At 39.1% G+C, this 25645-nt stretch overlaps 1 protein-coding gene across 6 annotated transcripts in view; it reads right to left on the reverse strand.

Moving 5' to 3' along the window:
- ap3d1 (adaptor related protein complex 3 subunit delta 1) overlaps positions 1-25645 on the reverse strand; it is a 41325-nt gene that overhangs the window by 11504 nt on the left and 4176 nt on the right. For 3 of the 6 annotated variants that reach the window (XM_048183090.1, XM_048183094.1, XM_048183091.1), the window contains exons 2-22: positions 17872-17967; positions 17702-17782; positions 17497-17577; positions 17309-17416; positions 17096-17225; positions 16867-17006; positions 14004-14077; positions 13848-13897; positions 13702-13751; positions 12812-12860; positions 10435-10580; positions 9999-10147; positions 8754-8984; positions 8445-8676; positions 6052-6197; positions 5836-5977; positions 5685-5756; positions 3945-4017; positions 3657-3853; positions 3500-3573; positions 989-1012 (exon numbers count right to left, since the gene is read on the reverse strand). In XM_048183090.1, the coding sequence (XP_048039047.1) occupies positions 989-1012; positions 3500-3573; positions 3657-3853; positions 3945-4017; positions 5685-5756; positions 5836-5977; positions 6052-6197; positions 8445-8676; positions 8754-8984; positions 9999-10147; positions 10435-10580; positions 12812-12860; positions 13702-13751; positions 13848-13897; positions 14004-14077; positions 16867-17006; positions 17096-17225; positions 17309-17416; positions 17497-17577; positions 17702-17782; positions 17872-17967 (2345 nt within the window). The remainder of the gene's footprint in view (positions 1-988; positions 1013-3499; positions 3574-3656; positions 3854-3944; positions 4018-5684; positions 5757-5835; positions 5978-6051; positions 6198-8444; positions 8677-8753; positions 8985-9998; positions 10148-10434; positions 10581-12811; positions 12861-13701; positions 13752-13847; positions 13898-14003; positions 14078-16866; positions 17007-17095; positions 17226-17308; positions 17417-17496; positions 17578-17701; positions 17783-17871; positions 17968-25645) is intronic. The other 3 variants (XM_048183095.1, XM_048183092.1, XM_048183093.1) reach the window with 1 other exon arrangement.

Genomic DNA, 25645 nt, shown 5'->3' on the forward strand with positions numbered 1-25645 from the left:
ATAAATTAGGTAGCGAGTTGGCAGTCATTCAAAACACTCCCAAATTCATCTCAAACTCAAGTTAGTGATTTGAATTGGTCAAACGAATAATAAAAACAAAAAAAACTAAAAGCCTAAAAACAAACCAAAGCACAAAAACAAGCAAAAACCTAAACAAAACAAAGCAAATTTAAAACAAAACCTGACCTAGCCTTCAAACAACACAAAAGACAAATAACTGAAGTGTAATATTTTTGACTTTGTGAGAAGGGGTTTGCTTTACTTCATTTAAAATCTCGTGGTGCATTTGTTTTGTGTAAGAATTTCAGATTTGGTGTAAAGAGGCCTTTAAAGCAGGATCATTTTCTTTTACAATAAAGCTGAAAACAACTGAGGGGTTTAAAACCTGCACTCAAGTTTCAGGAGAAAAATCGAAGCCAGGCAAGACTGTCAATGCTGGCATGTATGTACACTACCGTTCAAAAGTTTGGGGCCAGTTTGATTTTTTTTTTTTTTTTTTAAAGAATTAATACTTTTGTTTGAGCAGCAAATTAAAATGATTTCTGAAACATCACGTGACACTGAAAACCGCAGTAACGGCTGCTGAAAATTCAGCTTTGCATCACAGGAATAAATTAAACTTAAAAATATATTCAAATAGAAAATAGTTATTTTAAATTGTAATAATATTTCTCAATATTATTATTTTTATTGCATTTTTGAATCAAATAAATGCAGCCTTAGTTAGCAGAAGAGTTTTTTTTTTCTTCAAACACAAAAAGAAATCTTACCAACCCCAAACTTTTGAAAAGGAAGTGTACAAGTTTTAGCAATATGACCACAGCCAAAACCCAACTACCAGGTGAGCTGATCAGTCATGCATGACACATTCCTATTGAACATTAACGCTTCAGCAGTGACACTGCAAGTGCCAGGAAAAAAGGAGTAACGGGTGTTGGTAGCTGAGCAGTGGAATCCACTGGGTCACATGACCACAGGAAGAACTCACCTTGAGCTAGTACCAGATAGAAGACTTTCAGGAGGGCAGATGGGTGCGTGCATGAGGGAGAGAGAGATAGAGAAAGAGCAGTGTGTGTAAGAGAGTGGAGAAGATACAGGAGAACTGGAGAAGGTTCCTCTATACCAGAACACGCAAAACCCAACAGATGCAAAAAGACAACTAGAGTTGATTTGCATCTGTATGAACAGATTCTGGACTCATCAGTCAGCATCTGCTAAAGGTGATTTAATGAATGACAGTGGTGAGAAGCATGAAATCGAAAATAATTACTGAAAATTAAGTGGGAATTAATGTCCGCAGACTAGCAGAGAGTGTCTTGTACCAAACAATGGAGACAAAACAACAAGAATTCCTGAATTAACGCATGTTGATAGTGATGCACCAAATTTTCGGAAACCAAAATAATTAGTTTGAAACAGCAAAGATTAGGGGAAAAGAAACATTTTTTTGAGAAAGTCAAAATCATTAACCAAAATAGTAGCTATTTTTCTATCCACCAATTTATTGGGATATTGCGTAAAAAAAAAAACAAAAAAATGCATAAAAATGCATAAATTCTCAATTGAGACATAAAACTATGATGGAAACACATTTACTGAATAAATCAGTTGATGCGCAACAAAAAAACTTTGCACTCAACTGTGGATGTAAATGGGCAACTGGAATAACCAGCGGATCTGTTTCACTGCACAGCATCTCAAATGTTGGTTTGATCATTCTGAAATTCCTGAATTTAAATATAGGGAATAATGACCTCCCAGAATCATTTCACATGATTGCGTTCCCAAACATCTGAACGCAAGATCACATGACAGTTTATTGATCTGCTTCTGCTCACTCTGGCAATCAGCCAATTGCAGAAGCGTTAATTTTTATTACATATATTTTGCACTAATTTCCTATGAAGTGGCTATTTTATTCTATTGAACATATGGGATGGAAACGATGATGTTATTTGCAAATGTTTTATACGACACTCCAATTTTGTGCATAAGCAAATCTGGATTGAAACGAAGATAGTGGTGTGTAATAACTGCCTCTCTGATTTGACCATGTCAGCAGTGTGAACGCACTTCATCATGAACATAAATTATTAGGGATGTCCAGATCCGATCACGCGATCGGAAATCGGGCCCGATCACGTGGTTTCAGACTCGATCGGAATCGGACGTTACCTCCTGATCAGGACTCGGATATATATGTATTGGGGTGCAACGGTTCTCTGTAAAAAATCGAACCGTACGGTTCTCCACTTACGGTTCGGTACGCACTTGCACCGTGGTCCATCTCGAATGAGGACGCATCTATTGGTTAATATGGTTTGTTTAAAATAGCAACGTGGGAAACAGACAGACAGAGTTCAGATAATGTATGTTTCAGTCGAAGGATGCGCAAAACGGTACAACAACAACAATCAGAAAGCGTGGACAAAACAGTTACTCTTTGTAAACTGTTAACTGCGAGTGCCGTCTGCTCTAATGTCCAGTCATTTACGCCGTCATCGCCGTTGATAGCGCGAGCGCAGGTGAGACCTGAACAGCACACGCTGCTATCTGTGTTTAAACTAACTCATTTAAGCCTTGCTGATTTAAACCTTCAAGAACAAAACGCGAAAGAGAACTCGCACGCGCTGTGAGAAGATTTGTGTGCGCTCATCCGAAGCGCGCACACGCTTATTTCAGTCAGCGCGCAAATACTGAGTTCTCTTTCAAGTCTTGCGCTTCAGCGGACAAATTCATACAAAAATTATGTCAACATGCCCGTCTTAGCGAGTATCCTAGCAAACATAGTCGGTTATGTCTTAAGTGAACGTATATTAGTCGAGAAAGAAAGGCACATGTGTAACAGTATATGTACTGGATCGTGCATGTCCTTTAGGGAAAAAAAACTATTCCTGCTGCCTGTTTTTAATGTTAAATCAAACAACAAATAACAAAGAAATCACTCACTGCTCTTGACTGAATAGTTTTTGTAACTTCAATAATGATTAATCTTTATTTATTTTATACAGTAAAGATAATATGCAGTGATATTTTATATTTGATTACTTTATCCATTTTCTGTACGTGAAAACTACTGTTAGATACCTGAAAAACCTGAAAAGCACTGTTCCTGGATCCTGGATCTGTTTTTTCGCTCTTCTTTATTCTTTTTTATGTATTATAGCAGTATCGGATCGGGACTCGGTATCGGTAGATACTCAAAATCAAATGACTCGGACTCGAGGGCAAAAAAACGTGATCGGGACATCCCTATAAATTATGCTAGAGTAGCAATTTTTAAAATTTGTTCAGCTGAAATATCAGAAATGTAAATTTACTATGACACTTAACAGCTCTGAGCAGCATAAAGAGCTCAAGTGCCCAAATTTAATTACAGAAATTTTCGGTTTTCAGCTAAATGAAAACCTTAATTTTGGATTCAGTAAAAATATGATTTTGGTGCATCCCTACATGTAGCCCATATATGAACTGTAGGTGGCGACAATGTGGTACATACTTGTCTAGATCGATGTCCAGAGCTTTATGAGGGTCATTGGGATCTTTATCATCATCATCACTCGGTAAGGCATTCTGGGAACAGAGACAAACCAACGTTAGTGTGTACAGTTTTGTGGATAACAGTTTCAAGCACTTCAAAAGGAATAGCTGCCTACCTCTGGCATTTCCTCTGTGACTATGTCCACATGGTGAGCAGGCGTGATGTCTTCTTCGCTCTCGGGACCCGAATCCGCCTTCCTCCCTTTCCCACGCTTCTCCCGCTTTTTCTTCTTTTCCTTCTTCTTCTTCTCCGCCTTCTCCTTCTGCCGGCGCTCCTCCTCCAGCTTCACGTACTGGTCGGACATGGGCATCCCTGGACCAAACGAAGGACAATGAGATGAAAGAACGGTTTTTATTTGGTCTGCTGAAGCGGATCACACGTTAAGCGTTGTCGATTTGCTCACCTGGGACTTTGAGAGGCACACTAAGGTCGATCTGCACCACCGGAATGTGTTCTACACCTGGCGCATCGTACACCTGCAATTGTGGAGAAGTTCAAGTAAGTAGTGATGGGAAAAACAATGATTTTTGCAGTCCTGAATGAATTTAACTAATCGCTTCATAAAATTATTCACTTTTCAAAGCATTCGAAACACCACAGGTTGACGGCACCTGCTGGTAAATAGTGTAAATGCAACAAAAACTATAATAACCCATATATCTTATCCTTTTACAAGCCAATTCCAAATATTGTCATGGACATGTAAACTATTAAATGTAATCTACAAATATTTAAATACCATTTTACATGAGGGTTTTGTAAAATTAGTTTTTATTAATGTGCAGTCCTTGTTTTGTGTTATTAAGCAGGGCTTGGCAAACAAGGTTAATTAAAAATATCACTCCTTTAAGTATTATTTAAAGGTGCCCAAGAATGCTTTTTCACAAGATGTAATATAAGTCTAAGGTGTCCCCTGAATGTGTCTGTGAAGTTTCAGCTCAAAATACCCCATAGATTTTTTTAAATTAATTTTTTTAACTGCCTATTTTGGGGCATCATTAACTATGCACTGATTTTTTCAGCGCGCCGCCCCTTTAATTCGCGTGCTCCCTGCCACACGAGCTCTCGATTATATTACAGCACATTTACAAAGTTCACACAGCTAATATAACCCTCAAATGGATCTTTACAAGATGTTCGTCATGCATGCTGCATGCATGCTTCGAATTATGTGAGTAAAGTATTTATTTTGATGTTTATATTTGATTCTCTATTGAGTTTGAGGCTGCGCTCTGTGGCTAACGGCTAATGCTACACTGTTGGAGAGATTAATAAAGAATGAAGTTGTGTTTATGAATTATACAGACTGCAAGTGTTTAAAAATGAAAATAGCGACGGCTCTCGTCTCCATGAATTCAGTAAGAAACGATGGTAACTTTAACCTCATTTGACAGTACATTAGCAACATGCTAACGAAACATTTAGATAGACAATTTACAAATATCACTAAAAATATCATGATATCATGGATCATGTCAGTTATTATTGCTCCATCTGCCATTTTCGCTGTTGTTCTTGCTTACCTAGTCTGTTGATTCACCTGTGCAGATCCAGACGTTACTGGCTGCCCTTGTGTAATGCCTTTCATAATGTTGGGAACATGGGCTGGCATATGCAAATATTGGGGCGTACACCCCGGCTGTTACGTAACAGTCGGTGTTATGTTGAGATCCGCGTGTTTTCCAGAGGTCTTTTAAACAAATGAGATTTACATAAGAAAGAGAAAGCAATGGAGTTTGAAACTCAATGTATGTCTTTTCCATGTACTGAACTCTTGTTATTCAACTATGCCAAGATAAATTCAATTTTTGAATCTAGGGCACCTTTAAAATTCATTAAATTCATTAAAAATGAACCTACATTACAAAACTTACCCAAGATCAGTTAAAAACCTCTAGACACTTGTTCATGGGATCACCAGATCAAAGCATCTAGTGGCGAACCCTCTGAATTTTGAAATGTTTCAAGGTTTGAAACAGCATGACATAACAGTATCATTTGTTGAAATCATGTCACTTGGCCAGTTTGATACAAGCTCCGAACCACTGATTCCAATCCAAAGATTTGTGAATGGTTCTAAGCGAGTTAGAAGTACGTTTCAGCCTTTGGTTTATGTGACCGCAGAAATGATCTGACTGCATACCTTCTGAGATGATGGCGAGGCCTTGATGTAGAATGGGTTGTTGGCCTGTTCCTGCTTCCTGACTTCCCTCCTCTGTTTAAAATCAGGCAAGTGTATTAGGACAACTATATTTTTACATTTTCTGAAGGTCTGATAGACTGCATACACTTACCCTGGCCAACTCTTTTTCGTCCACCTCAGTGTGTCTTGATCTGGAATGTTTGGGTTCTTCTTTAGCAAACACCGCTTTGGGCTTCTCGTCCTCAGACTCGCTCTCTGATGGAGGCTCATTGATCCAGGCGTCCAAATCCAGACTGAAGGGGGAAAAACAACAGTTGTAAGATCTTTTCCTGTTGATCGCCTTGCGATACACTCAAGAAAGGCTCACCCTTCTGGTATAGGCACTTTCTTCTGGGCCTTGGGGGCCACGGGGTTGAGCTCTCCGGCGAAGAGAGCCGTCACTTCCTCGGCCACCTCCACATTCTTCTGCTGCAGCTTCTGGATGTACTTCACCAGCTGGAGGATGCAGGACGCCTGCAGAGGAACATCACAGTTAACACTGTGGTATGTGTGTGAAATGACTCAATTGATTCCAGTGAAGTTTGACATTAGCATGCTGCTAAGCTAAAAGCTCAATACTTGAACTAGATAAAGTCTAACATTGGTTTAAACATCAGACAAAATGTCAGATGGAGTTAGAGCAATGAAGACTCAAACAGACCATATTAGAACTTTTCAGACTCCATTAAACCCCCCAAAAACACATTAGACAGCATCAGACCACTTTAAACCTTCTTCAGATGCCCAATAATCCACATCAGCATTTCTAGTTTGTTTCTAGCATATTTAACATATTTAACAGATTGCTGTCATGTTTATCACATTGCTAACATGTTGTACTGTTTTGTTAACATGTTTTAACATATCGCTAGCATGACTTGGGCATGTTACTTGCATGTTTGTCACATTCTTAATGTTTTAACACATTGCTAACATGACGACTTATGCCCCTTTTCACAAGATGTAATATAAGTCTCTCCCCAGAATGTGTCTGTGAAGTTTCAGCTTAAAATAGCCCACAGATCATTTATTATAGCTTCTCAAATTTGCCCTTATTTGGGTGTGAGCAAAAACACACAATTTCTGTGTCCCTATAAATGCAAATGAGCTGATGCTCATGGCCCACTTTTCAAAAGAGGAAAATGCAGCCAAAATGATGATTGTCAGTAATGGTGTTCAGCCTTACATTGTTCAAACCGCAGTCGGATACTGATGGAGAGACTCAGGAAGAAGTTACAACTTTTAGAATGCAACTCGAAATTTCGGAATGGTTATTGGATAAATTTATGTAGTTGCTGTGGAGTTGATTAAACTCATCGACTAGCATGTGCTGTCATGTTAATCTTTCGTGCAAATCCAGCGTTGAATTGACCCTCATTTAGAGCAGTCTGGCGTAAAATGACGGCATGGTAACAACACTCTACTACAACAACTCTTCCTCTTCTCTAAAGCAGCCCAACATGGCCTCATCCCCTTTGTTGCATGTTCTCGGGGGCAGGGTTTGTGTAAATTTTAGAGTTAGTGATGTCACCAACCCAGGAAGAAGCACAACTTTGAGCGTCATAACAAACAATTATGCTCAAATCACTATCAACCGCCCCTTTAACATAATGGGCCTCATTCATAAAACAAGAGCAGAACGAATTGTGTAAATCATTCATAATGCCGTTCTGATGTAAATCTTCAGATTTACGAAGCATTTTCATCAATGGGATCACAAGTGGACGACGCTAAATACAGATGTAAACGGGGTCTAAAACACTTTGATCTTGTCCACTTTTAACCACTTCCAGAGGTAGTCAAAAACACATTCAACCGGATTGCTTTCGTAGTGTAGACGCTAATGTGGTTGAATGCATTTGAAGACCTCCTACTGTCCACCTACTGACCTAATGCATTAACATTGTGAGAAGTGTGTTAACCAGATGAGATTTAAGCTTTGTCGGCTGAAGACCGAAGTTTGGTTTGAAGAAGAAAAATGTACCAAGCACAATGTTCTCTCACCATTCCTGATTTCTAACACACTCTTGCGGCTGTCAGAGCAGAAACAAAAGCTGATGCTCTCCGTATGTTTTTCCCTCATCTCCAGGCGTGTTCATATGTAAACTGCCCGAGCTTATTTCGTACATTAGATCGAAAGAACTGGAAAAACCCATACATTTACCCGTCCATAGTCCCTCCTCCCCTCGCAGAAATCAGGACAGAAGTGGTTGAAAGTGGACAAAAGAGACAGATTAAAACACCAGGTGTAAACAGGTATGTGTCTCCCTTGTCCACTAGGGCTGCAACGATTAATCGCGATTAATCGTTTGCAAAATAAAAGTCTGTTTACGTAATATATGTGTGTGTTCTGTGTATAATAATTATGTATATATAAATACACACACATACAGGTATAAAGTTTAGAAACATATGCATGTATTAGAAATATATATATTTATATATATTTTATATTACATATAAACATAAATATTTTATATATAAATATAACATTTTTCTTAAATATATACATGAATGTGTGTGTATTTATATATACATAATTATTATACACAGAACACACACATATATATTACGTAAACACAGACTTTTATTATGCAAACGATTAATCGCGATTAATCGTTGCAGCCCTATCGTCCACTTGTGATCCGATCAACCAAAAACGCATCATAATACCAGATGTAAACAAGGCATTGAATTTTAATTTCATGCTGAATTCCTCACCCTCTCCTGCACTTCCAGGTTGGCACTCTGGACGAACAGCGGCAGTCTTTCTATAAGCAGCTGGCTGGTCTCCTGCGCTGCCTGGCTATCGGTCTCCCCTTCATGCTTCTGCAGCACAGTCGCAAACAGCTTGGCAGCATTTTGTACATACACTGCCTGGATGTGTCCAGGCAGGGTGGCCACTTTGGGTCTCAGCATGGCCTCCAAGGTCTGCATGGGGTCCTCCAGATGCCTGTGAGGAAAGGTTTAAACATTAGTATTCTGTTAATATGTCTGAACCTTGAACCTTTCCAGATTGTCACCACGTACTCGGAGAACTCCCCACAGATCCACGCAGCAGCATAGAGAACCTCGCAGATGCCGTTACGCTGCGTGTTGCCGGTCAGCAGGTGTGCGTTGTCCAGCAGAGTGGCCATCTGAGCCACGGCAAAGCCCCGGATGGCTTTGACGCGAATGGCGACGTCCAGCATCTGAGAGGCGATTAGGTGGCCGTGCCTTGTGCCCTCCAGACGAGTAAGTTCTACCAGGATGCTGATGTACCTGGAAGACAGATAAGGTTGTTTTCCAAGTAAAATGCAAGATCTGTGGAGTAGATTAAATCAAAATTGACCTTTTTTTTTTTTTTTTTGAATGGAATATTGCAGTATTTATTATAAATGATTAAGGGGAAAAACGCAAGGTCTCTTCATCCCAGGGGCTTGGTTCACACCAAAAATGATAACTATATAGAGGACTATAAAGATAACAATTTTAGCATCCACACCAGCAGACCATATTGTTCTGTTTATTCTAAGCACATGCTTGTCTGTCACTTTAAATGCTTGAGCTCAAACAGGATTGATTCTGATTGGCTGTCAATGTTTTTATCATTCATCATCTAGATAAAATCGCTCTGAAAGTGATTCCAATGATATTGTTTCTCTGTGCCGTTACCATTATAGTTGTGGTGTGAACTCTGCTATTCTTTAATATTGAGAATTATTTTTTAGAACTATATCTTTATCGTTATCATCCTTGGTGTGAACAGGCCTTAATACAGAACAGTATAATGGGAAAAAGCAAGGTCTTGGTACTACATTTGGGGCCGGTTCACAAAGAAAATGTATTTTGTTTAAAAATGTGAGCCGCATGGCAGCGGAATGGGGGGAAAATAAACGCAAGGTCCAATATTTATCAAATTTTATACATTTATAAGTATTACACATTTCATAAATTAAATAAAATTTGAGTGGCACCGATTCAACATGTCCAATATTTATTCAATTCATGTAAAAATGTGATGCATTTGCACTAGTAGTTTAAGGGCTGGTTCACACAGAAACTGTATTTGTGTTTAAAAATGTGAGACGCAGAGCAGTGTTATGAAGGGAAAAGCTTGAGGCATTTTTTTTTTTTTTAAACAACTTATTTTAACTTTAGAGGCATATCTTTAGAATGCAACGTCATGCGCAAGACACTGCAAAATACGTAAGGCGAGAGTACAATGGTCAAAGACATCCGTCTTGCTCAAGTTTAGAAAAACTATGGAAAAGTAATGTAGTAGTTTAGTCTTACCACTCAAAGTTTGTGATATACTGGTAGTTGCTCTGGCTGCAGATGTCAATGATCTTGGTGAGCAACTCATCTCGGTAAGTAGTGCCTTCTGCTTTGTCCACATGCAGCATGAGTTTCTTCACAATCTCCATTAGGTTCTTCTTTGAGACCTAGTCAGCCACATTTTCCATCACATTTTAGTAACCCGCTATATTTGACCTCTCACAACACGACTTAGAGCAGAGGTGCCCAATCCTGTTCCTGGAGATCTATCTTACTGCAAGGTTCAGCTGATCAAACACAGCTGAACCAGCTAATTAAGATCTTTGGAGCACTTGATAATTACAGACAGTTGTGTTGGATCTGAACTCTGCAGGTAGGTAGATCTCCAGCAACAGGATTGGGCACCCGGGTTAGAGGAACGTAAACAAACAATGTTAAAAAATGTCGTACACACCATGCCGTAGAGCAGATCCAGGGCTCTCAGGCGGATGGACTCATCTTTGTCGTCCAAACACTGAAGGATCAGGTCCTTGTGCGACTGCACGGATTTTGGGTGCGTCTTCAGGATCTTGGACATGGCCAGAAGACCCAAGTACTTCACTGCAAAACATCACAGTGCCTAAGTGACTCTTGCAATGAAGCGTAGTCTCTCTGTTCGCCAACTACAGCTGTATTGCATTTATGCCAATTGTTGTTTAACTATTAAAGTCGCCATGTAATGGAAGTAGCAACAGACATTTTCTTCAGTCTTGCGACAAACAACCAAGTGAAATGGATTATCGAAAAGATAAAAAAAAAATAAAAAAAAAAGCAGGACGGGACTTTTTCTTCTATCCACAGGTTGTTGACTGGATGGAGGCAGATCCAAATGCAAGCTTGCAGTCGATTGTAATGTTTTGGATTTTGATGTTGATATTGCTATTTACCTGTTCAAATAGGATAATTTACTTGTTTGATTTACTGCCATATATTAATGATTGCTATGATGTGTTATCTACTTTTGAGTAATACTAAATATGCTTGCAAAAAATGCAAATGTTGTGTAAACTGCAACTCAGAATGATGTTGTATTCTGGTGTAATAGAGATAAGATGAAATGTGTAGAAGCTGTGAAAGCTGAAGTTCATGAACTGATTGTAACCAACCTGAAAGGTTAACAAGAAGGCATATGAGGATGAAGAGAGTGTGTTGCAACCTCAAGCGGAGGTGAGCCAGATGAAGACTTCAGTAAAGAAGAGGAAGAGTGCTAGAAGACGACGACAGCTTAGGCGACAAAGGAAGGACGTCCGGCTTAGTAAGCAAGAGATACAGAGACTGATATGCCTACAGCAGGAAGACTGGATCATAGGCATTGATCAATTGATGGTTAATATGAAGTTGGAATATCTCAAAAATTAGTATAAAAGTCTGAGGAGTAAAATGCCTCCTCAGATGCTGCGTAGAAGGACACCTGATACCCTAACGAGGGGGTGAAGCTAGGTTATAGAGCTTTTTAGCTCAAGCTGATTTAAGTTTTATTTTGTTTTATTTTGCATTAACTGCTTTGTATTGTAATCAATAAAAGGAGATATTTTATTGTTGCGTTTGCCTTCCGTGAGACTTTACTTATTACTACGAACTGAACCTCGACAAAGTACAACCACAAGGTAGTCTTCTACGTCATTCCTGAAGGACTTCAACCTGCCGGCGGGCGAGTATCTTATGGTTTAGACTAGATTCGACTTTCCTTACCCTACCTGAATAATCCTAGGGTTAAAAGGTGTACTATAAATGGTCACACCGACTAACATTAAGAAGGAGTTTAAGCAGAGTAATTGATTGGAGAAGTTCGACATACGTCACCACTGAAAAGTCTGATGTTACCCGGAAGATTGCGTTAAAAAAAATAAAAACCATGCATGGAAGAATAGTTCCGTCCTCAAAGTTAAATCAACAGATGTATTCAATAGATAGGGTGAACTTCCATTTCATGACGACTGCAGTCTGCAGATTTTAAAGCCTTCTGCTAATATGAGCAAAATATAGAATATTTTAGAAATGACACTATTCTAATGACTTACTACTTTGATATTACTGAACATGAAAATCTACATGAAGAAAAAAAAAAAAAACAAGACAATGGGGAAAAGAAAACACAAACACGAAGGACAAAAACACGCACACACACACACCCAAGAACACACACCCCCACAAGAACACACACAGACTTCAGTTTTGTTTTACTCTGCCAGATTAAATGCAGATTTGATATAAAGCAGCTAATACTTTAAATGCCCATAAAATCAAATAGACTAAATATAGATGCAAGATAAATAGAGCCACAGTTCTGTAGTCTTAGGGCCATTAGGACAGTGGGCATGTCCTCTACTTTTTAGTTTTGTTGATGCCAAAACAAAATGTACAAATACACTGATCTATTTAAGGAACACATGGGGCTTCAAGATTGACAAAATGCCAAAACATTCAGCTGGAAGTAAATATCAAATGGCCCTGTGAGAAAACTGCGGATTTTGAGAAACAAAACATTGCAGTCCAGGATTCACAGAGCTATTCTACAGCCGGCATCACTGGGACACCGATAACTCGAACTCCTGCAAGATAGTTTAGATTACTTATTGTATATCTTGAAATATTGCTTTGAGGAACTTTTTTTCTTAAGCCAAAAAGCTACAGTTGACTCTTGCCAATTCTCTATTGTAGTACTGAGGCGTCTTCGAGTTATCCGGGATGGAGATCTACATGGACTCCATCTACAGGGCCGGGGGGGGGGGACTCAGAAACACACAGACAATGAGAGAATGACACACTGCAGGCATTGACAGAAGGCTCACAGTTCTGGTCCGAGTCTTCAATCAGGATTCGCAGTTTCTGCACACAGAGCTGTGGATCGGAGAGAGAAATGGAAAACAGAAGGAGACAAAAGGCATTACTAGCATGTTTAAAACCCTTCCACACCATTGTACATCAACAACATCCAAGGATTAATTTAACTTATACTTATCTATAAAAATAAGTAGTTGTTTTGCAATGGCTGAATGCTGATATCAAGAGACTGAGGTGTCTGATATATAATATAATTGACAATTATTCATTCAGCAAATGCCAAAATGTATTATATTGTATACATTTGAATATATATTATTTAAAATATTTGATTAAGATTATAATATTTGAGACATTGGCCCAAAATGTCCAATATTTACTCAATTTAAAAAAATAAAATTATAACAATACCATCAATTTTTGTGCGTTCCACTTCATTAATTGAAAAATATTTTAAACAATATTTATCAAATTGTATATATTTATATGTTTCTGAAATATTTTATTAATTAAATAAAATTTGAGACACTGGATTTAGCACCTCCAATATTTTTTCAATTCACAAAAAAATAATAGAAATTTAACATGTTTGTGCTTCAGATAACCTGCTTCTTCAGTTCTTCATTAAGGAAATTATACGAATGGAGACATAAATAAATAAAACTATTGTTTCAAGGACATGAAGTATCAATGTAACATCTTAAGAAAAATAATTGTGATATATCGCTATATTTTAAATCAACACAATCTTATTCTATAGCATCTCCATATTGGGCTTTATGAATTATCACACTATAAATGCAGATGTAAAGTATAAATCTGACTGGTGTGGAAAGGGTCCACGTTAATTGTGAATATGAAGCTGCTGGTCATGTTGAGTAATGTGAAAATGGCCCACCTGTATGCTAGCACTGTGATTGGGCATCCCAGAAGACAGTGAGATCAGCACTGAGGTAAAACAGGAGAGAGAAAAGACATCAATGGTGTTGTTAAGAAATGTTTATTTGAGTACAACGCCGGGTCACGGCACCAAATAATACTGACCTGCTATCACCGTGTTGACACACTCATATAGAAGCGACATGGCCGAGGTACTGAGAGAGTAAATGAGTGGAAGGACAAGAAGAAAAACAAAATGTTATATTTAACCCTAATATTTTTGGCTAGTTTGAGTCAGGTGTGTTTTAGTATCACTGTTACCTGTGGATGAGGTTTGTTAGGGGCTCAATCAGCTTCTTTCCTAAACGAGGCTCCAAAGGAGTGAGAGCACCAAACTAAAACAAAACAAAAAACATTGAAATCTCATTTAAGAAAAAGACAAAAGCATAGAATCGGTCACCTTTAACTAGAGGTCTTCACGGGTCCAAATATTCATACCCGGACCCGTAAATGCCGTCTATTATTTGAAAGCTGGACCCGAACCCAACCGGGAAGACACAGACCTGTCTGGACCTGATCGGCACATAGGTCTATTCCACAGCAAATTGCTATTAATAACTCAATAAACAAGTTGCGAAAATAAAACGTTTTGTCTTACCTAATGTTAATAGGCTAGCCTTCTCCCTTGTACCTGACTGTGATGCACTTGCCAAGAAAGTTCATCCGTTATTCCTCTCTTGCTTAATCCACTCATTATACCAGCTTTAATAGTCCACTTTTTGTTGTATCTCGAGACTCGAGTCCACTCATAAAATAACTTTGACTGTTTGCCCTTTTGTATAATAACGATTGCTTGTTCAGTGACATGGCCGCTGATGTTAGCATTACTTATTTGCGGTCATTTCTGTGCTTTCTGAGCCGAGTCTGACCAAAACTTTAGATATATCAAGACGGTTCATTCATAATATTATTATAAAAATAGGAGAAAGAACGTGCGCTCGCGTGAGACTGCACATGCGTGTTAGCTGGAGTAACCTGAAACATAAGCTCAATAAAATCATTCATGTGATAGTTCATCTCAGATTTTGTAGATGATTTGAAATATGTTATTTAAATGTGAGTGTGAAAGGCTGCAAGTAGTTTTTGAGATTTGAAGTTTGTTTACATTACTGTTGCATTACTGTTTTTACTTTTTTTTTTTTCCCCTCCTTATTTCCCGGCTCATACTTTGCAAGTTACAAAACACACACACAGCACTGCCTGACTCTCAACACGGCCGGGTGATCTCCGAATCAGATCGGCTCAGGTATAACACAATGTTAAACAGACCCGGGAAATGAAGTAATAGACTGGGACCCGACCCGGACCCGGCTGACGATTTAAAATATAGACCCGAACCCGTACGGGTCCCGGGTACTTGGGTCCTCTTTGTAGACCTCTACCTTTAACCCTACTGCATCATATTTGATATGCACATTTCTAACAGCCTCTATTTTCAACATGATCAATGTACTACATTCCATCGGTCATCTGATTGATAGTTGATACTTTTTTTAGCAAATAAAAGGCCTTTTAGTATCAACATTTAACTAATAAACATAATAAGAATTGTAAGTAATATTTCAAAATGAACACTTACTGGGAATGAATAAACAGATTTACTTAATTATCCATATATAACTCTTAGAAAAATCATGTTAAAATGTATCAAATATGCTACATCAGGCTTTTGAGGAACGTCACATTGTATTGCATTATACGTTTTGCCCCCACAATAAAACTAATAATTCAAATATCATCTAACTAAGACATATTAAAGGTGCCCTAGAATTAAAAATTGAATTTATCTTGGCATAGTTAAATAACAAGAGTTCAGTACATGGAAAAGACATACAGTGAGTCTCAAACTCCATTGTTTCCTCCTTCTTGTGTAAATCTCATTTGTTTAAAAGACCTCCGAAGAACAGGCGAATCTCAACATAATACCGACTGTTATGTAACAGTCGGGGTGTACGCCCCCAATATTTGCATATGCCAGCCCATGTTCCCAACATTATGAAAGGCATTAGACAAGGGCAGCCAGTATTAATGTCTGGATCTGGGCACAGCTGAATCATCAGACTAGGTAAGCAAGCAAGAACAATAGCGAAAAATGGCAGATGGAGCAATAATAACTGACATGATCCATGATATCATGATATTTTTAGTGATATTTGTAAACTGTCTTTCTAAATGTTTCGTTAACATGTTGCTAATGTAGGCTACTGTTGGTTAAAGTTACCATCGTTTATTACTGTATTCACGGAGACAAGAGCCGTCGCTATTTTAATTTTTAAACACTTGAGTCTGTATAATTCATAAACACAACTTCATTCTTTATAAATCTCTCCAACAGTGTGTAATGTTAGCTTTAGCCATGGAGCACTATCAAACTCGTTCAGAATCAAATATAAACACCCAAATAAATACTTTACTCACATGACCCGAAGCATGCATGCAGCATACATGATGAACATCTTGTAAAGATCCATTTGAGGGTTATAGTAGCTGTGTGAACTTTGTAAATGCACTGTATTATAGAGTCGCGAGCTCGATGGGCAGGGAGCGTGAGATTTAAAGGGCCAGCAGCCACTGAATCGGTGCATAGTTAATGATGCCCCAAAATAGGCAGTTAAAATAATTAATCTAAAAAAAAAATCTATGGGGTATTTTGAGCTGAAACTTCACAGACACATTCAGGGGACACCTTAGACTTATATTACATCTTGTAAAAAAACGTTCGATGACACCTTTAATGGGAGATATAGAGTAACAACTGATATTTATATGCATTTTATGCAAGTGGTCTGTTATATTGTAAAAATATCATTCATTTACAGAATTTCATCTTACTTTCTAGCCAAATAAATATCAAATTGTATAGTTTTTGTACAGTTTGCGTCTTTGAATATTTGCTTTTCCTCCTCGAGTATGAGTCCCATATTCTCCTATATCATATTATATGAGTCATAAAAGCCTGATGTATCAAACATGATGCTCAACAACAACAACAAAAAACATATTCAAACTTTTTAGATTTTAGACAACATTTTAAACAAGGTTCAATTAATGGTTCCACTTACAAAAAAAAAAAAAAAAAAAATCTGACTGTCAGGGTTAAAACCCAACACATTTAGTTTCGTACCAGCTTAATGATCTTGATAAGGACCCAGTTGTTGGTGGAGGAGGTCATGAGTTTAAAGAACAGGGGCGCCAAGGAAAGGTAGTTCTTAGGATTTCTTCTGGCCAGTTCACAGATGACGTTCACAGCAGCTGACTGGACCCCTGGGACATACACAATCAAACGTTCAGGTGGAAGCCTGAAATATTAGCATTTAGCGAGCCACATTAAGATGATGATTTGGCATCCATACCGGGATCTGGGTCCTCCAGCTTCTCTTTGAGTCGTGGGAAGGCAGGACGCAGGGACTCGGGGTACTTCAGGAACACTTTGTACATGATCAGCACCGCCTTCTTGCGAATGTATGGCTTAGTGTGGGACATCTGAGATGGATGAAGGGTGAGAGGGAATGAATACGTGCTGAATGTCAATATTTGTCTGAAGTAAACAATCTGAATGGCTTTACCAAAGTCATGATGTCATTGGCCAGGTCACGAGCCAGGTCGGGGGTCACAAAGCAGGAAAGGCCAGTCAGAGCCACGCCGGTGTCATACTGGTTGGGACTACTGAGATCCTGGTGAGAGATGATAAAGCATCCTATAGCGACCAGCATGATAAAAACAAATACAGGTAAACAGGAAGTTCAGAACGCACCTTGCGGATCTGATTGGTCGTCAGCATGATGACATCAGTGCCCTCATGAAAGCATTGTGATGCCGCAAGGTATCCGATTCGCTGAAACGAGAAGAAAGCGTCATACGAAAATAAATAATTGACTATATAAATAATACTAAAATAACACTGTTGTGAACCTGTGGATTTGGTCCGACTGAACGCTAACATTATTTTCGACTCTCACCTTATATGTGAATTTGGAGGAGCTCATCACCTCCACGATGTTGAACGCAGCCCAACTGACATCATAGCCAAGCATCTGCAACTGTTGGAAGGAGAAATCAAAAGAATAAGTGACAGATTGAGCTCATTATGAAGCACATGGGAAAGGATAGAAATGAAGGGCGGTCTTACGTAGGTGAGCTTGCAGACTGCATTGGCTTTAACAGCGATGTTGTCCTGTTTGAGTTCTTGTTTGATCTCATCGATGCATGTAGAGATGTATTTGGCCTGCAGAAGGAACAGGAAGTATTGTTAGAAAAAAAAAAGCGAGCCAAAAATAAAACAATGCACTCTATAACAGCCCTGGGCATCGTTTAGCTTCCTGTTGTCAACAGCATCTGTCAAATCACTGCCTGTCATTAACGGAGAAGAAACATGTTCAAATTTAAACTTTAAGAAAGTGAGGTTAAAGGTTTTGCCACACATCCTGCAAGGGGGCCGGGTTACCTGCTAATATTTGATGTAACGGGTGGAATAATATTTAGGTGTTGGATGCGGTAGGCACGGGTGGACTGCGGATCCAATAACTAAAATAAGACCATTTTGACTCAATTCGGTACATTTGACAGGTGATTTCAAACGGTCCCATACTTATTTGTGTTCACGTTCTGTCTCAAAACTGTTAAAGGCAGCGTTAAGCAAAATCTAACTAATCGCGCTGCGACCGATTGACAGCTATGATTATATTAAAGGAAGCACGCTTTGCTCACTTTCTGTATTTAATCTATTCACAATTTGGATGAAAGTTTTAGCCTGTTTTTCATGCTGCTAAAAAGAGGACCAGTGGCCAGGTAAACACTGTTGAGATTCAGAAGAGACGCCTGTGTTTAAATACAGAGTGAATCTGCTAAAATATTGTGTGGTAGCTTTAAGCTTACAGATAGACCTACTAAAACGTTCTTTGTTCTATTAGCTTACTTGTGTTGTTGCAATGTTTAAATCAATTGCATCAATACAGAATGCCTAATGTTGGTTTGTGTTAGGCAACATAAGAAAATGATTGTCGTCTACCTCATGTAGGAGATTTAATGCAGGTAAGGTTTGGGTGGCAGTTTTTAATATCAAACGGGTTGGGTACGGAATAAAATTGTTGCTGTCGGATAAGGGGTCGGGTGTTCTGTTAATAACTGTGGGTGCGGGTTTAATCAAACAGGACCCATGCAGGACTGTTTGCCATATCTTTACCTGAAAACATACCTAGATAGTCATTTATCAAAACAATATATATCATCTGCCATATTTTCAAAGGTATAGTTCACCTAAATGATATCACATTGTTCCAAACCCAGTTTTTTCCCCAGATAAACACAAAAAGACATATTTAGTAAAATGTCCAAGCTGCTCTTTTCCATATAATGAAAGTGGATGGGGAGCAAGGAAACCTGTGTGACAAAAGAGCAGGTCAGGGTATAGATAACTAAAATTAAAACCATAAAAAAATTAAATAAAATTGTTAACAAATAAAGTAAAATATATATATAAAAAACAACATTTAGTGTTATAATTTAGCTTAACTTGATGTACTAAAATAACTATAAAAAACAATACACATTTTTAAAACTAATAATTACAAAAACAACAATTACTAAACTTTAAAATTTTTATGAAAATGGAAAATCTAAAATAAAAAAATAAATAATAAAAAAACTTCATTTATTAATGCTACTAAAATAACATCTGGTTGGACTATTCTGTCAAAGATTTATTTTGTATTTTACAGAGGGAAAAAAAAAGAATAATTTGGGTTTGGAACAACATGAGGGCTAGTAAATGACAATTTTCACTTTTGGATGAACTATTTCTTCAAATGATTAGTTTGACTTTGTTTTGCAACACTTTAAAATATCTTTTTTCAATACCAAATTATTATCTACTGTTTAAACAAGTGATTACTCAAAATGTTTGGCTCAGTGAGGGCAGAGGAGAACACAAAAATTCAGGAAACTGGATGATTCATGATTTTTCATGATGTTCTCACATTAGGCTATATATATAAGCCACAATCAAAGACGCATTGTTGAAACCCAGAAGCTAAAAATAATAATAAAAAAACATGCTCAAAACTAGGACGGTATGTTTGTGTGTGGAATCAATGAATGACTAAAAAGAACTGACAAACAACAATATTTCATGGCCAGTGACATGAAATTGTTAAATGATTAAAAAAAAAAAAAGAGATAGAAGAACCTTGAACCAGCACTCAGACACACAGTAGCACACACACTCTCTGCATCCCAGGGACGCACACAAAGTGCTGTTGTATGGGGCGAGTGTGGTGGTCATGTGTCTTTAGTCATGAGACAGCCAGAGCAGTGACAGGAGGGGAAGAACTGAAGGGGTTAGAGAACCATTTCATGGGCACAGCCCCTCGTTTACCACAGTGACGGAGAGCGAGACGTCTTCACTGGAGTAAAGTGCAAATATGTGGTAAATGAAAGTTCTCCAGAAGATTTTCACATCTTTACAAAACCCTTGTAAATGATGCATTATGGGTCGTTTAAGCCCAGAGAACATACAAGGTAAACAAAGGTTCTCCAGAAGGTTCTTGTCAAGTCTTTACTAAATTCTTGTGAATGGTGCATTATGGTCGATTTCCACTTAGTTCAAATATAAATATGAGGTAATGAAGGTTCCCCACATGATTTTCCAGTCACATCTTTAAAACCCCTTGCGAATGATGCATTTTGGATCATTTAAGCCCAGTGAGACTGAAAATACAAGGTAAACAGAGGTTCTCCAGAAGGTTTTTGTCACATCGTTACAACATTCTTGTGAATGATGCATTATGGATAATTTCCAACCAGTGAGACTGGGAAAATGGGATAAAGCTAGATTCTCCAAAAGGTTTTCCTGCCTGATCTGAAAATGCTAGTGAATGGTTCATTATGGTGCACCTAGTACAAATATAAATGGTGGAAAAGAATGCAGTTCTTATGAATGATGCATTATGGGGTAAAATAATGTTCTTTAGAAGGTTTTCCAGACCTCTTTACAAAACCCGATTATGAAATATGGGCAATTTAAGGCAAGCGAGACTGAAAATACAAAGAAGCCAAGGCCCTGTTTACACCTGGTATTAAGATGCGTTTTGGTCAATCGGATCACAAGCAGACGAGGCAGACACATACCCGATTACACCTGGTGTTTTAAACAGTCTCTTTTGTCCACTTTCAACCACTTCTGTCCTGATTTCTTCAAGGAGAGGGTTTTTGGGCGGGTAAATGTATGGGCTATTTCAGATCTTTCAATCTAATGGACAAAATAAGCTCGGGCAATTTACATATGAACGCGTCTGGAGATGACAGAAAAACAAAAAAAAAACAGAGCTTTCATTTCTGCTCTGATAGCTGCAAGACCATGACAAACATGGGGAGTGTCAGAAATCCGGAATGTTGAGAACATGTGTTTGTTACATTTTTCATCTTCAAGGCAAACTTGGGTCTTCAGCCGACAAAGTTTAAATCCCGTCTGGCAAGTGTACTTCTCACGATGTTTACGGGTTAGTTCAGTAGGCGGAGAGTAGACGGTCTTTTGTAGCCGTTCGAACACATTTGACCACATGAGTGTCTATTAGTGTTATCACGATAATGGAATTTCAAACTTGAAATGATACCATGAAAAATAGTGATATTCTATACCATTTTTAATATATACCGCCGTACAAGTAATTTGTTATTATATCATACTTTTTTTTGATAATTTGGGTAATTTTGTTGTAATAGCTAGCACACTTTTTTTTTTGAAAAGTTGAACTACATTTACAAAAAAAAAAAAAAAAAAGTAAACAGTCAGTAATAATATAATGCTGCGTTCACACCAAACGCAAATAGAGCGTCAAATTCGCGTCTACCGCGTCTAGTTTGCCGCTTGAACATTTTGAATACATTCGCGCGTCTAGAGCGAAATAGACGCACGTAAAAAACAAGCGTTTGAAGCGAAATTGACGCGCGTCCGAGGCGAAATCCGCTTCTTGTGGGAGGGGCAAGTGCTAGGCGGTTGTCTGTTTGCAAGATGGCTGATGTTGATCGTGCGTTCATCGAGAGAGCTACCGCTTTGTATTTGCTCTGGAGAGCAGAACAGCGGCGTAGGGGTCAGCGTCGCGGGAAGGCCGCGGGTCGATAAACGTGTACGTGACTCAAAAGTGAAATGTGTATTTACAACTTACCAGGTAGCCCAATCTCCTCACCGACACTCTTCCAAGCGAGGTCCTTTTTATTCCTGTCTGAAGTATGAACTTGTGTCATAAATCTCTGGGTGACTGCTCACTGATAATATCAGTCGTTCCTCCATTTTGAATGAGTGACTCCGGGCGGGCCTGCCGCCACAGCAGCAAGCAGTCTCCTGATTGGTTAACGCGGCGCGAATTTACGCCAAAGTTCAAATTTTTCAACTCGGGCGTCAGACGCGAATTCGCGTCAAACGCTAAATGCACAAAAAGCACCATTCGAATGAGGCGAATTCGCGTCTTCCGCGCCGCGCTAAACGCCTCATTCGCGCTGCGAGACCTCCAGACGCGCGTAAACGCGTCTTTACATTGACTTAACATTGAAATCATTCGCGCCAGACGCTCTATTCGCGTTTGGTGTGAACACAGCATAAGAACAAATAAAGAAATTGCAAATGACAGCACATATAAATTCAGTATAAAGAATAAAGAGAAATGAGATAAACATGGCTTTAAGTTTTTCGGGTGGGTCTAATGCTGCGTTCACACCAAACGCGAATAGAGCGTCTGGCGCGAATGATTTCAATGTTAAGTCAATGTAAAGACGCGTTTACGCGCGTCTGGAGGTCTCGCGGCGCGAATGAGGCGTTTAGCGCGGCGCGAATGAGGCGTTTAGCGCGGCGCGGAAGACGCGAATTCGCCTCATTTGCGTGTCTAGTTCGCGCGAATGATGCGAATTGAGCGTTTCGCGCATTACGCACGAATGGTGCTTTTTGTGCATTTAGCGTTTGACGCGAATTCGCATCTGACGCCACAGTTGAAAAATTTGAACTTTGGCGTAAATTCGCGCCGCGTTAACCAATCAGGAGACTGCTTGCTGCTGTGGCGGCAGGCCCGCCCGGAGTCACTCATTCAAAATGGAGGAACGACTGATATTATCAGTGAGCAGTCACCCAGAGATTTATGACACAAGTTCATACTTCAGACAGGAATAAAAAGGACCTCGCTTGGAAGAGTGTCGGTGAGGAGATTGGGCTACCTGGTAAGTTGTAAATACACATTTCACTTTTGAGTCACGTACACGTTTATCGACCCGCGGCCTTCCCGCGACGCTGACCCCTACGCCGCTGTTCTGCTCTCCAGAGCAAATACAAAGCGGTAGCTCTCTCGATGAACGCACAATCAACATCAGCCATCTTGCAAACAGACAACCGCCTAGCACTTGCCCCTCCCACAAGAAGCGTATTTCGCCTCGGACGCGCGTCAATTTCGCTTCAAACGCTTGTTTTTTACGCGCGTCTATTTCGCTCTAGACACGCGAATGCATTCAAAATGTTCAAGCGGCAAACTAGACGCGGTAGACGCGAATTTGACGCTCTATTCGCGTTTGGTGTGAACGCAGCATAACAGTAGTATTCAGGTAAGAAATACTACAAAAACGAAAGTAATCAAATGTAAGAAAAAACACTGGATGGTTCATTGTAAAAATTAAATACAGATTAATGCTTACAATTAAACTTACAAAAGTTATTCAGTCAAGAGCAGCCAGTGATTTTCTCTTTGTCTTTTGTTCTTTGATTAACATGACAGATAGCAGCAGGTTTATTAGGCTGCTGTCACTTTAAAAGCTTATGCACAGATCCAATATACTGTTAAGGCAGGAACGCACCAAGCCTACGGTCAGCCGTCGGGCAGTTTTTCTTTGTCGGCCGACTAAGTTTTCTCAGTGTGTTCCACACCGTCGGCTGAAGTTGGTCCTCGTCTGTTTTTTTTCAGCCGATTCGAATCGGCGTTGGAGCTCGTCGGTCTGTCGGGCCATCTGATTATTCTGATTGGCTGTTCAGCTACTGCCGCCTGCTGGTACGGAAAGGCATTTCATCTCACGCAGGCGCAGAACGGATGTGTTACTTGGCCGTCGGCGGTTTAGCGTCGGTTTGGTGTGTCAGGGCAACTTTGGACACAGACGCTGCCAACGTGAGCCAACCCCGCAGTCTGCTTTCGTCGCCACTAGTTCGTTGGCGTCAGCTTGGTGTGTTCTGGCCTTTACACAACATGCGTTCTCTCTAAACTATTTATGACCCAAAACTGACAATGTTTAGCCAAATACTTGCAAAGACAGGCATTTTGACATAATTTTGTATGTATTTGACCGTTTAAGCACAATAAGCCACGGAAAAACTGAATTTGGTACTCATAAGCTGTTTGATAGGTGGCTTCATGAGAGCGCCACTTATTATAGATCATTACACGCTTATGGTATGAGCGCAAAACCTGCGAGAATGACTAAAATTATGTGCAATACAACCACTATTCTTCCGGAGTGAATGAGACGAGTGAGTGACAGGAGGCGGGTGTGTGTCAATCCGCCATCAGAAAGAAAAGAGTGAGAATGCACATCTGGTATCGGTGTATCGATACTGCAGAAAAGGAGTATTGGAACCATTCCAGATATTTCATTATTGATACATATCGAAATATCAATATTTTTGACAACACTAGTGTCTACACTACGAAAGCAATCCGGTCAAATGCGTTTTCGACTACCTCTGGAAGTGGTCAAAAGTGGACAAGCTCAAAACCTTTTAGACCCCGTTTATACCTGTAATTAGCTTCATCCACTTGTGATATGATCGATCAAAACGCATCTTAATACCAGGTGGAAACAGGGACCAACAGGCACATCTTTACAAATGGGGCATTATGGTGATTTTCAATTAGCAAAAATAAAAATGGTTCTTCAAATCTTCATGCAGAATGATGCATTATGGGTAATTCCCAACCAACATTCTTATGAATGATGCATTAAAGGGTGAGTTCACCCAAAAATAAAAATTCTCTATTACTCATTCACCCTCATGTCGTTCCACACCTGTAAGACCTTTGTTCATCTTCGGAACACAAATTAAGATATTTTTGATGAAATCCGATGGCTCAGTGAGACCTGCATTGCCAGCAAAATAATTAACACTTTCAGATGCCCAGAAAAGTACTAAAGACATATTTAAAACAGCAGTTCATGTGACTACAGTGGTTCAACCTTAATGTTATGAAGCGACAAGAATACTTTTTGTGCGCCAAAAAAACAAAATAACGACTTTATTCGACAATATCTAGTGATGGGCGATTTCATAATACTGCTTCATGAATATTTATGAATCTTTTGTTTCGAATCTATGGTTCAGAGCGTGTATCAAACTGCCAAAGTCACATGATTTCAGTAAACGAGGCTTCGTTACGTCATAAGTATTTCGAAACGTTTCAAAATTTCAATGGTTCACGTGACTTTGGCAGTTTGAAGGTTGAACAAATGTAGTCACATGAAATGTTTTAAATATGTCTTTAGTCGCTTTCTGGGCATTGAAAGTGTTATCTTGCTGGCAATGCAGGCCTCACTGAGCCATCGGATTTTATGAAAAATATCTTAATTTGTGTTCCAAAGATGAACAAAGGTCTTACGGGTGTGGAACGACATGAGGGTGAGTAATTAATGACAGAATTTATTTTTGGGCTATGCAATTCTAGAGTTAAACTAGTTGTCAAATCATAATGAATGATGCATTATGGGTAATTTCATCCCTGTAAGAACAAAACCATAAGGAAATAGAATGTTCTCCAAAAGATGTTCCTTGTCCCATGCTCATTCAGTTCTAATGAATCATGCATTATGGGTAATTTCAGCCCATTACCATGACTGAAATATTTGTTAATTAGCCAAGAGTTGGATTTGCCCAGCTCAGCAAA

Source organism: Megalobrama amblycephala, linkage group LG2 (genome assembly GCF_018812025.1).
Source record: "Megalobrama amblycephala isolate DHTTF-2021 linkage group LG2, ASM1881202v1, whole genome shotgun sequence".
Taxonomy (NCBI): Eukaryota; Metazoa; Chordata; class Actinopteri; order Cypriniformes; family Xenocyprididae; genus Megalobrama; species Megalobrama amblycephala.